The sequence below is a fragment of the Poecilia reticulata genome, unplaced genomic scaffold (genome assembly GCF_000633615.1).
Source record: "Poecilia reticulata strain Guanapo unplaced genomic scaffold, Guppy_female_1.0+MT scaffold_442, whole genome shotgun sequence".
Classification (NCBI taxonomy): Eukaryota; Metazoa; Chordata; class Actinopteri; order Cyprinodontiformes; family Poeciliidae; genus Poecilia; species Poecilia reticulata.
This window is the reverse complement of record NW_007615207.1, coordinates 1,641-14,224: the sequence shown is the minus strand read 5'-3', so window position 1 is coordinate 14,224 and position 12,584 is coordinate 1,641. Positions and strand designations below refer to the sequence as shown.

Below are 12,584 nucleotides of genomic sequence, written 5' to 3'. Positions count from 1 at the left end.
GTGTGTGTGTGTGTGTGTGTGTGTGTGTGTGTGTGTGTGTGTGTGTGTGTGTGTGTGTTCTGTTGCAGCTTGGCCTGCATGTGTCACTCCTTCCACTACATCAAGAGGGTTTTGGAGACTCTGTTTGTCCATCGTATCTCCCATGGGACCATGCCTCTCAGAAACATATTTAAGGTGAAGCTATTTTATGCTCAAGTGAGCTTACAGCTTGACTCAGACCGTTTTGCTTGTTTTCTGTTTTCTCATGASCAGAGTTACATTTTCAATTTTGGAGTCATTTCAAACTCAGCTCATGGTTCTTTCGATCGTTACAGGCCTGTTCACTTGCAGAGTCACATCGATTGCAACGTCTTTCTTTAAAAGCTAATTCAAAATGTCTCTGTTTTAGAGTCTTAGGTATACTCATTTATTATATTTGGGCATATATTTCATTCTCTTTATTCTTGGCTATATGGTCTGCATTTATTGCGTTATTAAAAATGTCTTTTTATGAAATGGACTCTATAAATAAAGCTTACTTTCTCTTCCAGAACTGTGGCTATTACTGGTGCTCTGCRGCTTGGATGGCATATTACATCAACCATCCACTCTACACTACACCCTGTAAGAGMTGACCACTGCAGTATTTGCTTTTCCATATCAAGCAGAGTTRATATCTTTGGTCGTTTCTCTTKAAAACACTTCTAGATTACGGGCAGCAGCAGGTGAACGCTGGGCTTTACATTTTCCTGGTAAGTTTTGGTTTTGATTTCCTGCAAATGTTAAATCAGTTGAATTGGAGCTTTATTTTAATCTCATCATATGATTTCTCTACGACTAAAGTTCTGCCAAGTAGGAAATTTTTCAATCCACATCGCACTGCGTAACCTCAAAGCTCAAGGTAATAATTTTTTTTGTGTGCAAATATTTATAAATACCCCTTTCTTTATTCTGTTTATTTTTGGTTTTTCTCAAACTAATCAGAAATGTTCTCATTGTTTCAGGCTCAAAAGTCAAGAAAATACCTTATCCAACAAAAAATCCCTTCACGTGGATTTTTTGGCTAGTCTCGTGTCCCAACTACACATATGAGGCAAGGAGCTACGTTTATCAATATTTTTACGTTGTCGCTTTGAGAAATGTGCTTTATTTCAGAGAATTTACATTGAGTGGAAAATGKTTTTTTTACATAGTTGAATGTTAAAGATGTGGGGGACAATTTTAAGAGCAATTTATCTCACAACACGTACTTTAAAAAGAGCTAGTTAGCTAATTTTAACACGAAAGGGAATGAGATAGTTATCTGTGCTGTTGCTGCCACCTACTGGTAAAAYGCATAACATGCTCTGTTAGTACTAACCCATCTGTGTGTGTAAACCTCTCACTCGCAGCTGGGATCCTGGATTGGCTTCACGGTGATGACCCAGTGTGTGCCCGTGGCGTTCTTCACCATCGTGGCCTTCGTCCAGATGGCCGTGTGGGCTAAAGGCAAACATCGCAGCTACTTAAAGGAGTTTAGAGATTATCCCACCCTCCGCTCATCCATACTGCCCTTCATCCTGTAATAGAGTCTGGCGAGGAGAACCGTCATTCCCGCGCACATCCATGAGGTTAGGKGTGTACAGGTGCATCTCCATAAACTAGAATACCACAAAAGAGCTCATGTGTTTCAGAAATCCAATCCAAACACTCGAATATAGRTTTGTGCAGCTCTGACTGTGGACTTGAGAAAACAGTGGACCAACATCAGCAGATGACACGGCTCTAAAAATCATCACTTGGTGTGAAAACATCACATTGGACCTCAAATGGCTCAGGAGTGGCTTAACACAACGAATTCAACAACTGTAGCTCACGTCCATGAGACGTCTGTGTGTGTGGCACCGACTCCAGCTGCAGCAAATCTCCCCCATGGCCTTAAACAGTCCAAAAAAAAAAAAAAAAGGTTAATCAAAAATGCCTCTATCATTGTTGCTTGTGCATATTTTTCCAGCACACTTTTTCCTTTCGCTCAACTTTCCCACTATATGCTTGGATAGAGCACACTGAATGGCCGGCTTCTTTTGCTTACCCTCCAGTGACCATCAATCCACTGTATTTTAATTTGCTTAGGCAGTGAAGTTTGGCTTTTCACACAGTATGAGTCAAAGTAAGGAGTTGAGATACATTTATCTGTGACAGATATGAACTTTAGTTTTACTTTTTGAACACATTTAGCAAACTAAGCTTTTTAATAGTGTTCTAATTTAAGGAGATGCACTGTAAATGCGTATTGGTCATTTTATTTCCTCTGGCTGTTGGACTTTTATGGGCAAATAAAGGCAGCAAATTGCAGTAAAGTCTTACTATAAAGTGTGTAATTTAGTGAAATGTCATTTTGTATTTTGCTACTTTAAGTTTTAAGATGCCCATTACAAATTGCTCCAAATATATTTATGTTTATAGAGAGAGATGTGTGGAAAACTGAGTGACCCCTTCTTGATTTTTAATTTTGAATGTTTATTACACTTCATTGTTTCAAATCTGAAAACACTGAACTTGAAAGAAAGAAAGAAACAAAGAAAGAAACAAAGAAAGGGGACAAGCACTTTTTCATACTACTGTATAAATAAATAAATAAAAAATAGGACACTTCCCCTTAAGGTGGGAAATGAAGTTACTAATTTTGTTAGTTTAACCGATGGCAGCCTGGAGCTGCTAACGTGACTAAATGTTAGACTGATACTTCCCTGATGCAAACTTTCCAATATTTTTCAGAGAAAAAAAAAGAGCAGAAATTTGTTCAAGCAAAATGTTTGTTTTCAAAGTTTGGAGCATTTTCCTAATTGATGCAATGGAATTGCTTCCCCCCCCCAGAGAGGTTCTAAGTAAATAAACAAACCAAAAATCAACCAACTGAGAGAGATGAGCTTTATTTTCCAACTCTGGAAGAATTGTTTCATATTACAGATAAAAAGGGGAGGTGGGTTACACTTGAGATGAAGACTACATAATATGGAATGTTACACAGTTCAACTGGCCATAAAAACACAACGCCAGGACAGACCAATTGTAAACAAACAACATAAAATATTGCATTTCTTAAAGTTATCCGTAAACAGTCGCTTAGCAGCTCTGTTGAATCTCAAACTACACAACCAGCAAGAGCAGCGGTTCTTGCAACATTATTACTTTGTTTTGCTTGAATGTAAGAGCACATTATATTGGGCTGCATATTTTATGGTCACTTAACACCTGGGATTATTTCCCCCCTCTCYCCCCCAAGTCAATCTGTATCGATAGACCACAATCATTTATAACTAAGACTGAACAGATAGTAAAAACACATTAAGGGTTATATCTCAGTGTGGCAGAGACAGAGGCAATAATCCACTGCAGCAGCTACTGGTGGAATGGGAAGTCAGGGATGAGACTAACTTTTAACGCAGACACATCGACTTTGACGCTTAGATCTCATCACATAGCGACGGCTGGTGTGCTTAATGTTCTTTGTGACCTTCAGTTTTAAATCGTACAGAAAGTTGATGGGAAGACGCCCCAACCTGTGGCAGCAACGCGCCACAACTCAGCCATGTCCGCCTGGTGCAGCTCTGTTTACCGTCTGCTACCCAAAAAGTTTCGTTCTTGCAGAAAGGTCAGCGCTGCTCCGCTTAAAACAGATTTTTGCCTGCAGCTGTCTTTTGTCTCCAAAGGGGCCACAGGGGTGAAATGAAAACTGTTTGAAAAACCAAAGACCACAATGAGAGGTAGGATGACTGTCTTTCAGTTTCTGGTCGTTCTCACAGTGAAGCCGAATTCCACCGCAGCCTGTCCCACTCCACGCACCTTCTACTTATATATATGAAGGCGGGCAGTAGGGTCCAGATGGTAGAGGGACTGCATGCATGGTTTAGTTCATACAGCATCGTCTGTCGTGCCGATCGTCCCTTTAGATATCGTCGCATTCCAGGAAGTGGGTCCTCTGCAGCACTTTGACGTGGCGCTCGTAGATTTTGAGGGCCGGGCCGAGTCGGATGGACAGGCCCGTCAGGACGTCGCTGCGCTGCATCAGGAGGAGAGACTTCCCGTCGATTTCCTGTTGAGGGAAAACCGAAACGCGTGAAAAATATTCTACCTCGGTGTTACCGGATGATGGGAAGTTACGGTCTTTTTGCGCCCTGAACTGAACCAACCTGTGTTCGGAAAGCAACGGCCTGCTCTGGGAAGCCTGCCGCTGAAAAGTAACTGGCCACATCTGCCACAGTCCACTGCAACAAGTTCTGGTTCATCTTCTCCAGTTTCACCGAGCTGCAGAAAGATGGGACACAAACAACTTCAACATTAATCACTCAAAACTTCACTTTGAGTTGCTTTTTCAAGCTTTCCTTGTGGTAGTTTGTGCAAATGACAAGTTTATTAGTTTGTTTTTATTCATAATCATAAAAATAAAGTCTTCAAGGGCTTGTTTCTCATTAACACAAAGCTGCTCTGTGAGGTGATGTCAGTGGGCGTAACAATGCCTCATTGAAAGACACATTAACACATGAAAGAGGATGTTTACGGAACTGCGTCTCCATTAGAGGGAAACTAGCTTTACATCTTGAGGCAGCCACCCATTACCCAACAACTCTGGATAAGCCTGAGTCTTCAAGGTCTTCAGGCGGTAACTGAAACACCACGATGTTGAAGGCGAAAGCTTTAAACCCAGAGCTCTGTGTGTTAGGTGAAGCAAAACGTGAAATTATGGTGACTTTGTTCGATTTTAAATACGGAGCGCAGCACAAGGATTCATTCTTCTTAATCTATCCCCACATTTTGTCACAACGCAGCCACAAACTTCAACGCTAATAATCACGTGTGTTGGAAAAGTAGCACTTCTTCAAACACCGCAGTCCCTTGGCGGTGGCATGCTGTCGAGATGGTCAGAGTTTATGGAAAGATGAATGAGATAAATACAAGGCAATCATAAAGGGAAAACCTGTTAGATTCTGCAAAAAACATATGCCCTCAACAGTGATTGACACATTGAGGTGAAATCGTAGTCATGTGCTGGAATGGCTCAGTCAAAGTAACAGTGAATCAGCGGCGAGGCTTTGGGGGGCGGGGGATAAGATATTTTCTATCTAATCTGATTGAGCTGCAGGCTATTTACAAGAGAAAGACACATTGTCTCTCTCTTAGATGTGCAAATCTGGTAGAGACACTCCCTAGGAGACTTGCAGCTGTAATTGCAGAGAAAGGAAGTTTTACAAAGCAGCCACTTGGGGCGCCGCATAAGAATAGATGCCACGCTTATGGTTCATACTAGTGAAAAACATTAAACATAAATCATTTTTCTTCCAATTAACAGCTACGCTTTCCTGTTCGTTGGTCCGTCATAAAAACCCGTTGATGTTTTGGTTGTGACAATGTGGAAAAAAAACCTCAAGGAGAATGGATACCTTTGGCACAGCCGAAACCTGTTCAGTGTTTGAGAAGCTTATTTTTGGAAATGGAAGTTTATCTGTTAAATGCCAGAAGATATAATACTGCAACGCAAAAGTTTTTGTATATTCTGGAATTTATATTTCCTACTTGTTAAAAGGTGGAAAATTCTAAAATTAAAGATTTTGTAGTAAGTTAGCTTATCATGAGTGACCGAATAATGTATCAATAGATTTAGAGTAGCAGCAGGATACTCACACTTCATCACCTGTTCCGCCATTGATGAGACCGCCGTCAGCCGCTGTGTAGGGCGGCTCGAGCTTCTTAAGCGTACCTGTAAACAAAAACAAGCTTCACTATTCTATGAAACTGGAACTTGTTCGCTATTCTTATATATGTGCCAGTTTGGTCATCTGAAGACAAATCACTTCTGTTTGATATGAATATTTTCCAGGAGAACGAATCTATTCTACAATATGTAATGATATTCATTTGTGAGATGAAACGTTAACTAGAAAAGATGTTTTTTTCTTTTTTTTTCCTTGCATCTAGTTTTCTGTACAGAAGCCTCTGCTGTCATGGTATGATGTGTTTTTCTATTAGAGATGGTTCACGGTTCAGTACAGAGAGGGCTTGGTGAATGATGCAGCTCCTAACTGGGCCTGTCTGTTTGAACAACACCGATGATGGGCTTCATGCTGCTTGGCATGCATGAAACACATGACAGGGATCCATAAGCATCTTTCAGCGGGACGCTCCTACTGGGCAAACAACAGAAGCTTTAAGATAGAGGCGTGGTGTCTGTGGTGGTAGAAATGACGAGGTGCTGTCCATTTCTAACATGTCGCTTGTCCACAAATGTCCCAATAAAAACTAGTAAGAAAACTCACTTCACAGGTTTTAAATGATAAAGCAGAATTTCCTTTACCAAAAACTGTAAACTGTTAGGAAACGTGGAGCATGTCAGTAGCAAAGAAGAGAAAAATAACTTGGTCTAAACAAAGACCATCTGGATGGAAAGTAGCAGGACAAGCTTGCAAAGAACTCAAAAAATCTTGARCAAGCCTCCAGGCAAACAAAAAACAAATGACAACCAGAGATAGATTTTAAACGCAGACCTTTATCAAAATTGACATTTTATTATGAAATCACTTTTCAAGTTAGTGAGCTGTACAGAGAAAAAATAATTTCTTAAAAAACAAACAAACAAACAAACAAAAAGCACACGCATGAAACAAACGATTAACTGGTAAACTAACACTCACCGTTTTCAGGGGGCGGAGACACCGTCTGTAATCTTCCATCAGAGACATTCCTGACCTCATCCTGTTGGCCGAAATGAATGAATTCAAAATGAAAGCGTCAAGTAAAACCCCAGCTGGAAGAATGCAGATGCTGTTTGACGCAATGAGCGGATGGCAGGCCGGTTACCGGGCGTGCTGTAGAGTCGGGTACCAACTGGTCAGATGAGAGGCTGCTGCTGTCCTCCCTGCTTTCTGCTTCTTTCTTTCCGTTGGTTAAAGCGCTGGGGATCGTCGTTCCAGAGTGGTCCGCTGGCTTCGGTTCTACTGCAAACACAGGGTTAGAAAGCAGCTGTTCACCCATCCAACACAATCCTACAAGGACCAACTTTACCCTAAAGATTACCTGTAGCAAAGAGCAATGCTGCCAAGAGAGCGGATTAAATGAATCCTAAATAACTGGTGAGAGAACTTAACCTGCGTGAAGATCTCACAAATGCATCAGTTCCTCCCACAGCTCTGCATCTGGCTTTACTGCATTTCTGCTGYAAATATCCAATAATTAATCATAGCTGCTTGAAACCATCACAGCTTGGAATCCACTGCAAAGCTTAGTGTAAGCCCACACATAAAACAATATTAGAGTGCCCCAAAAAAACAAAAACACCGGCAGCCCACATCCATCCCGTGTCTAGCAGTGTGGATACCTTTGTCCTTCTGCATTCCTGGGTGCTGGCGCTCCACTGGGCTGACAGCTGAATCATAAGCCCATTCATTGTGTGTTAGGACCGCGGGGCTGGAGGGGGGCAAGGAGTTGGGCCTCTCGCCTGGCTTCTGGGACGCGGCACAGTCCAGAGCAGAGCCAGCGCTGCAGTTGGGGCCAGAGCCAGGCCGGGAGCCGGCGGGGGAGCAGGGAGCAGAGGCGGCCCGWACGGGGGCACACTGCACTGAGGCTCCTTCACGCTGGGGGCTGGGAGAAGGTCGGTCCTGCCCATCACGGCTCTCCTCTGCCCCTTCCTCATCAGGATTGCTGTCTGTGTCCATAGCCATAGAGGTGTCACCCTGCCACACACAGTCATGTAAGATTTCCAATTTTTATTTATTTAGAATCCTCAATTATTCACCATTCAAACCTTTTTGAAACTTAAACACTTTAAAAAGTGCAAAGACACTTGAGCGGGAATGACTGCATGTTGGTGTCACATCATAAAAATGAAAACAACATGCTCATACTGATGTTGCAATTTGGTAAATGATTGCCTCTGAGTGCCTCTAGTCTGCGCGTCCTGTCATTGCAAACGGGTTACCGTCCGTGAAAACGTGATGACAACGCAGTCTGGTGGACGATAACTAGTTTTACCATCTGTGCTCATCACTTGTACTCGGGCAAAGAGAAGGTTTTTTTTTTTTTTTTCATCGATGGCGCCCTGGGAGGAAAAAAAAAAAAAAAATTACCTTGTGTGCGACTGCGTGTCCTATACCCAGCAGTCGTGCACAAGAGCGAATTAAAGCCCGCCCCGCTCCTGTGGAAAGAGCCGCTTCTGTGGAATTCACCCCACAGGATCGCATTTTGCACAACTTTCACTCAAAAGCGTCGCGATTTCGGGATCTGAACTGGGATGTCTCGCACAAATCAGCCGCTTCGCTCGACGTGCAACCCCCCTCTTTGTTTTAGAGGCCTGGTTGAGCGGTAAAATTAATAACACACGGGGAGCACGAAAAGGGCCGACGGGAGGCGTCTTATCCTCTCTCAAATTTCCTCCAAAGTGCGCATGGAGTTGGGAGCCGCGGCAAATACCTCGCCATTGTGTCTGAGGGCTTTTCCCCAGTCGCGGCTCAAAACATCCGCACAATAGAAATAAACGCGAGGTTTTCAACGAAGCTCTCCGATCAGCGTCGGCAGACGACTCGACCGCCAGCCCACTTTGACTTTGCAGCGGGTCAAGAGTTTAGTGTAAAAAACGAGCCAGCGCGAAGAAATGAATCCGTTATCGGACACCTAGGCATCTATATCCGCAAGCCCCGCATTGCAAGATTGTCAAACAGCAACCTTCTGGTCGCACTGACCAGCCGCATTCGGCTTCTTCTTCTTCTTTTTTTTTTTTTTTTTTTTTTTTTTAAACGACACACACGTCTTTCAGAGAACAAAGTCAATTTTGATCTCGGCTTAACCCAAATCGGATGGGCGCATCCGCCATCTAGCGCCAGGAAAACAGTTTGCGATCGCTTTTAGTTTACCGCCGCCGGTTCCTGCGCGTCAAGCGACTTTGCTTTGATTTGACTCAAACGTCATACTGCAAGTAGTTGTCAGAGATTTTAAAAAAAAGAAGAGGGGAATAAAAACATATTATGCACAGGACGGAAGGAACCACAACGACAGTCAACGCACGTCTTGGACGTGACCGGGTTTGGGAGGCTGTCCGAAAATGGATCTAGGGGTTCGACTTTATGCACCGTGTAGAAATCCCCCATCCCGTTACGGGAAATAGAAATGCAACCAAATTACAAAATAATGATTTATCATAGCGTATATTCTGTTGGTCACTTTGTTGCACATAGTTATGGATTTAATCGTTTTATAAACACAAGCCCTGGCGACCGACCGCGAAAATATGTTTGGCCACATGGTGCAATCCACCATCGGTGGTGTTTCAACTCGTTTCCAGACATTAAAAGAAATCAACGATCAAACGTCCCGTCGTCCCCGATCAGGCTCCTACATCCGCGGTGTTCGACACTTTTTCCCCCACCTTTACCCACTCCCATATGATAAGCGTGAGTCAATAACAAGCAATTCTAGCCCAAACAATTCAAAAATAAAAGTCTATTCAGTTAGAGTCTATTTGAAAGCCATTATTTTGAAGGCTGCATCAGTCCACTTCCGGTCTAACTGTAACCCGTTTCTCCCCCTTTCGCTCAACGCCGAGTTTGTGGCTTGAAAAGCGCTTTTGCCCCCCCTCTGTCCCCCCGCCTGCTGTAAATGGAGGCTGGGATTGTTGCGGGCGGACCAAATGGGAGAACTTTATGATTGTTGTCCGTTTTTAAACCGTCTGCGCAGTTGTTCTAACGTGCTTCTTTAACAACCGGCGCAGCATGAAATGTGGCACGCTCGCACAAGCTACACGCGCACCTTCTTTTCTTCTCCACCTCGGCAGCGCTCGAGCGAGCTCCAACCGCCGCTCCCCGTCTGCGGCACTTTTTGGGTGCACTTGCAAATCACTCCCCTCACCACTCCCCTTCTACTAACAAAAAGAGGAGCTTTTCCACCATTTTTTTCACCCCCCAACTGCACAATGTCTGTTTTAACTTCCACCTGTACGTTTTGTGTGATGTGACATGACAATGACATGTAAACACGTTAACCGTGGCTTCCCCCCTGCATTGGGTCTGCATTTACCTCCAAATCCTCCTCGTCCTGGTCCACGGCACCGAAAGCGCTATCCCCGTTGCTCAGGTCGGAATGACTGGCTTCTTCCATCGCGCTCCGTCTCGCAGCCGTGGCTAACGAAACATCGTCTTTCTTTCTGCTCCGCCGCTGAACCTTGGCGGCGTTCCGGTAGGAGATGGAGCCCTTGTAGTTAACTTTGAGCACGGTTTGCTCCTGGATCAGTTTCTCCAGTTCCGCGCAGGTTCGGTCTGGCTCGGACCCGTGTCGCCTCCGGACCATTCGGCAAATCCTCTCCAAGTCCGGCCGGGCTTTTCGAGACCGCAGCGAGTCGATAGTATCCAAAATCCACTCGCGGTACTTGGATTCGGACATCTTTTTTTCCTCGCTTTTTTTTCTCCCCTTCTACCTAAGTGCGTCAAGCTTGAACGTTACACACGGCGATTTTTCGTGAGTCGCGGTCCGAGCCCCACTGAGAAGCGGAAACCTCGCTCTACGCCTCCTGCGTTTGCGTGTGCGCTTAAGGTGGACTGACTGAGTTGGAGCGAAAAGTTTCACTCCAGAGGCCGCTTTTAAGGTGGAATTTGCTGTCCTGGACGGGAGCGAGCGCCCGCGCCAGGTTTCTCTCGGCCCTTTTGTGAGTACGTTAGGAGACATTTTGTGTACAACCTTACTTAAGAAAGGAGAGGTGGCCACTAAAGAAACTGCATTGTTTGGGTAAACTAATATTAAACAATCAAGAGAGATAATATATATGTGTATATGTAAGTCTACTAGGAGTCAAACTAAATTTATGGGGACAATAGTGGGGAAATATGTACCAATTGCTCTGTTTATTGATTAGTTTGCATTTACTTTGTTCATGGAAATTGAATCCTGCATAGAACAAGCAGTAGAAACGATTAAACACCTCAGGTTATGGCTGCTAACTAAGCTATATTTTTCTATATGAATACTACTAGCAGTTCTACATTTCAGGTCCTTTAAATGCTAATTATATTTCATGTTAAATTCTCAAAAAAATGAATGTAAAGACATTTAAATGTTTTTGTTGTATTTGTTTTTCTTTCAAACCCTGTGCTAGCCTAGAAGTCCTAAGCAGAAGTTTAGTTCCCATTTTTCTTAGAGCAGCTCTATAAACAAAATCAGAAAATCCAATCAGGCTCCAGATAAGAACACAATGATATAACTGCCTATATATTACTGTCTTTTATGTTTTAGAGGATGTGATAACTACGCCTTCCACAAAGGCAGTGCTTGGTAGCTGCCTTAGTTTTATAAGTATATTCACATTCAGTTCCCCTTAGTCATATTTGGTGCGTATAAGTAAATAAATGTTTCTATTCTTTCCTGTTTTTCATTTACATCTTTATTACCTTTAGCAAATGGTCCAAATTTACCAAACCACTACTTCATAGCTTAACAGATGAAAATATTCTGCTGTAAAAGTAATTCCTCCCCACCCCGTTAGATTTTTTAGTTTTGTCAAAGTTAAATGTTTTAGATAACCAGTGACTCACAGTGCTGCAAAGAGTCATGGGCTTTCATGGGCAAAATACTCAGTTCAGCACATTTCCCACTGTATTTCTCTTTACGTTTTCCTGAATCTGACTCCTCTTTCTGTGTTACAGGACGTTGTGATGTCTCTTAAGATCCACTCCTAGTGATCCGTTTATCCAAACAACTTCACAGCCATTTTAATGAATTCATCCATAAAAATGTTGTGTTGCTTAATTTAGTTGCTCCAAATTATACTTTAAAAAATTTTAATACAAAAGTGGAACAACAAATATTCCACTAGTAGAGACATCTAATGCTTTAATCACAATATAGCCTCACATAAGGACAAGTGTCTTAAGTCTTAAGTATTTTTATGAACTCAAACTGATGCATATCATTATGATGCCTTAGCCATCATGTTTCATTGTCCTCTGAATTATGATTCAGTGTCTAAACTGAAAACACAATCTTGCTTTCATCTGACAATAACAGGTTGCAATATGTTTGTCACGCACTGCCCATCCAGCCAATGTCATTGTTTTTTTGCAGGTCTTCTTGCTGATAGGTTGACATCACTTAGTTGTTGCAACACTCACCGGTAACTAGAGACCATTTTTGGTCATTCTGAAGCTTACCATTGGTTGAATCCTTGTTGGCAACACGTTGATTTGCAGACTTGTTTTCTTCATAGTTTAATTTAAAATTTTAAAGCATTGGGAAGCTTTTTAGTCAGGCAGCCTGTAATTTTCTATAATTCTTTGTGTTTTCCCATCTGCAATCAAATATTTCACCAAATAATGTTTTTTAAGCTATTTTCACCCAGAGTGTCACAATCCTCTACATTTGCTGCTGCTCTTGTCCTTAAACTTTTGAATGCATTTTATACAGTATAAATGCCTCCACAGATTGAATCCCAGTGTATTATTTGGGACATGCCACATTCAGTTAATGATTCTACACCTACAGATAGATTTCTTCACCACGTCAGAATAAAATTCCTACCAAAAACCAGTGATGATGTTGGGCTTAAAGAAGGCTGTGGATATGAGCATATGGGCAGTTGCCCAGGGTGGTAT

At 42.7% G+C, this 12,584-nt stretch overlaps 2 protein-coding genes across 4 annotated transcripts; one reads left to right on the top strand and one right to left on the bottom strand.

Moving 5' to 3' along the window:
• Positions 1-31: 31 nt before the first annotated feature.
• Positions 32-2,592, top strand: LOC103461005 (very-long-chain enoyl-CoA reductase-like; the record flags this gene model as incomplete). The annotated part of the gene is made up of 6 exons (XM_008403321.2): positions 32-174; positions 531-603; positions 688-731; positions 823-880; positions 984-1,072; positions 1,371-2,592. Coding segments are annotated over 6 exons (581 nt in total), but the record flags the coding sequence as incomplete, so codon positions are not given.
• Positions 2,593-2,875: 283 nt separating this feature from the next.
• samd1a (sterile alpha motif domain containing 1a) lies at positions 2,876-10,649 on the bottom strand. 3 transcript variants are annotated; one of them, XM_017303559.1, is made up of 7 exons: positions 10,021-10,649; positions 7,331-7,685; positions 6,814-6,947; positions 6,648-6,708; positions 5,641-5,716; positions 4,152-4,266; positions 2,876-4,054 (listed from the first exon to the last, which is right to left on the bottom strand). In XM_017303559.1, exons 1-7 carry the CDS (start codon positions 10,381-10,383, stop codon positions 3,908-3,910), a joined length of 1,251 nt encoding a protein of 416 aa, XP_017159048.1. In that variant the 5' UTR covers positions 10,384-10,649; the 3' UTR covers positions 2,876-3,907. The 3 variants fall into 3 exon arrangements, with proteins under 3 accessions (XP_017159048.1, XP_008401541.1, XP_008401542.1); XM_008403319.2 differs by having other exon boundaries at positions 6,814-6,950; positions 10,021-10,620; XM_008403320.2 differs by lacking the exon at positions 10,021-10,649 and adding an exon at positions 8,079-9,188 and having other exon boundaries at positions 6,814-6,950.
• Between the last annotated feature and the right edge of the window lie 1,935 nt (positions 10,650-12,584).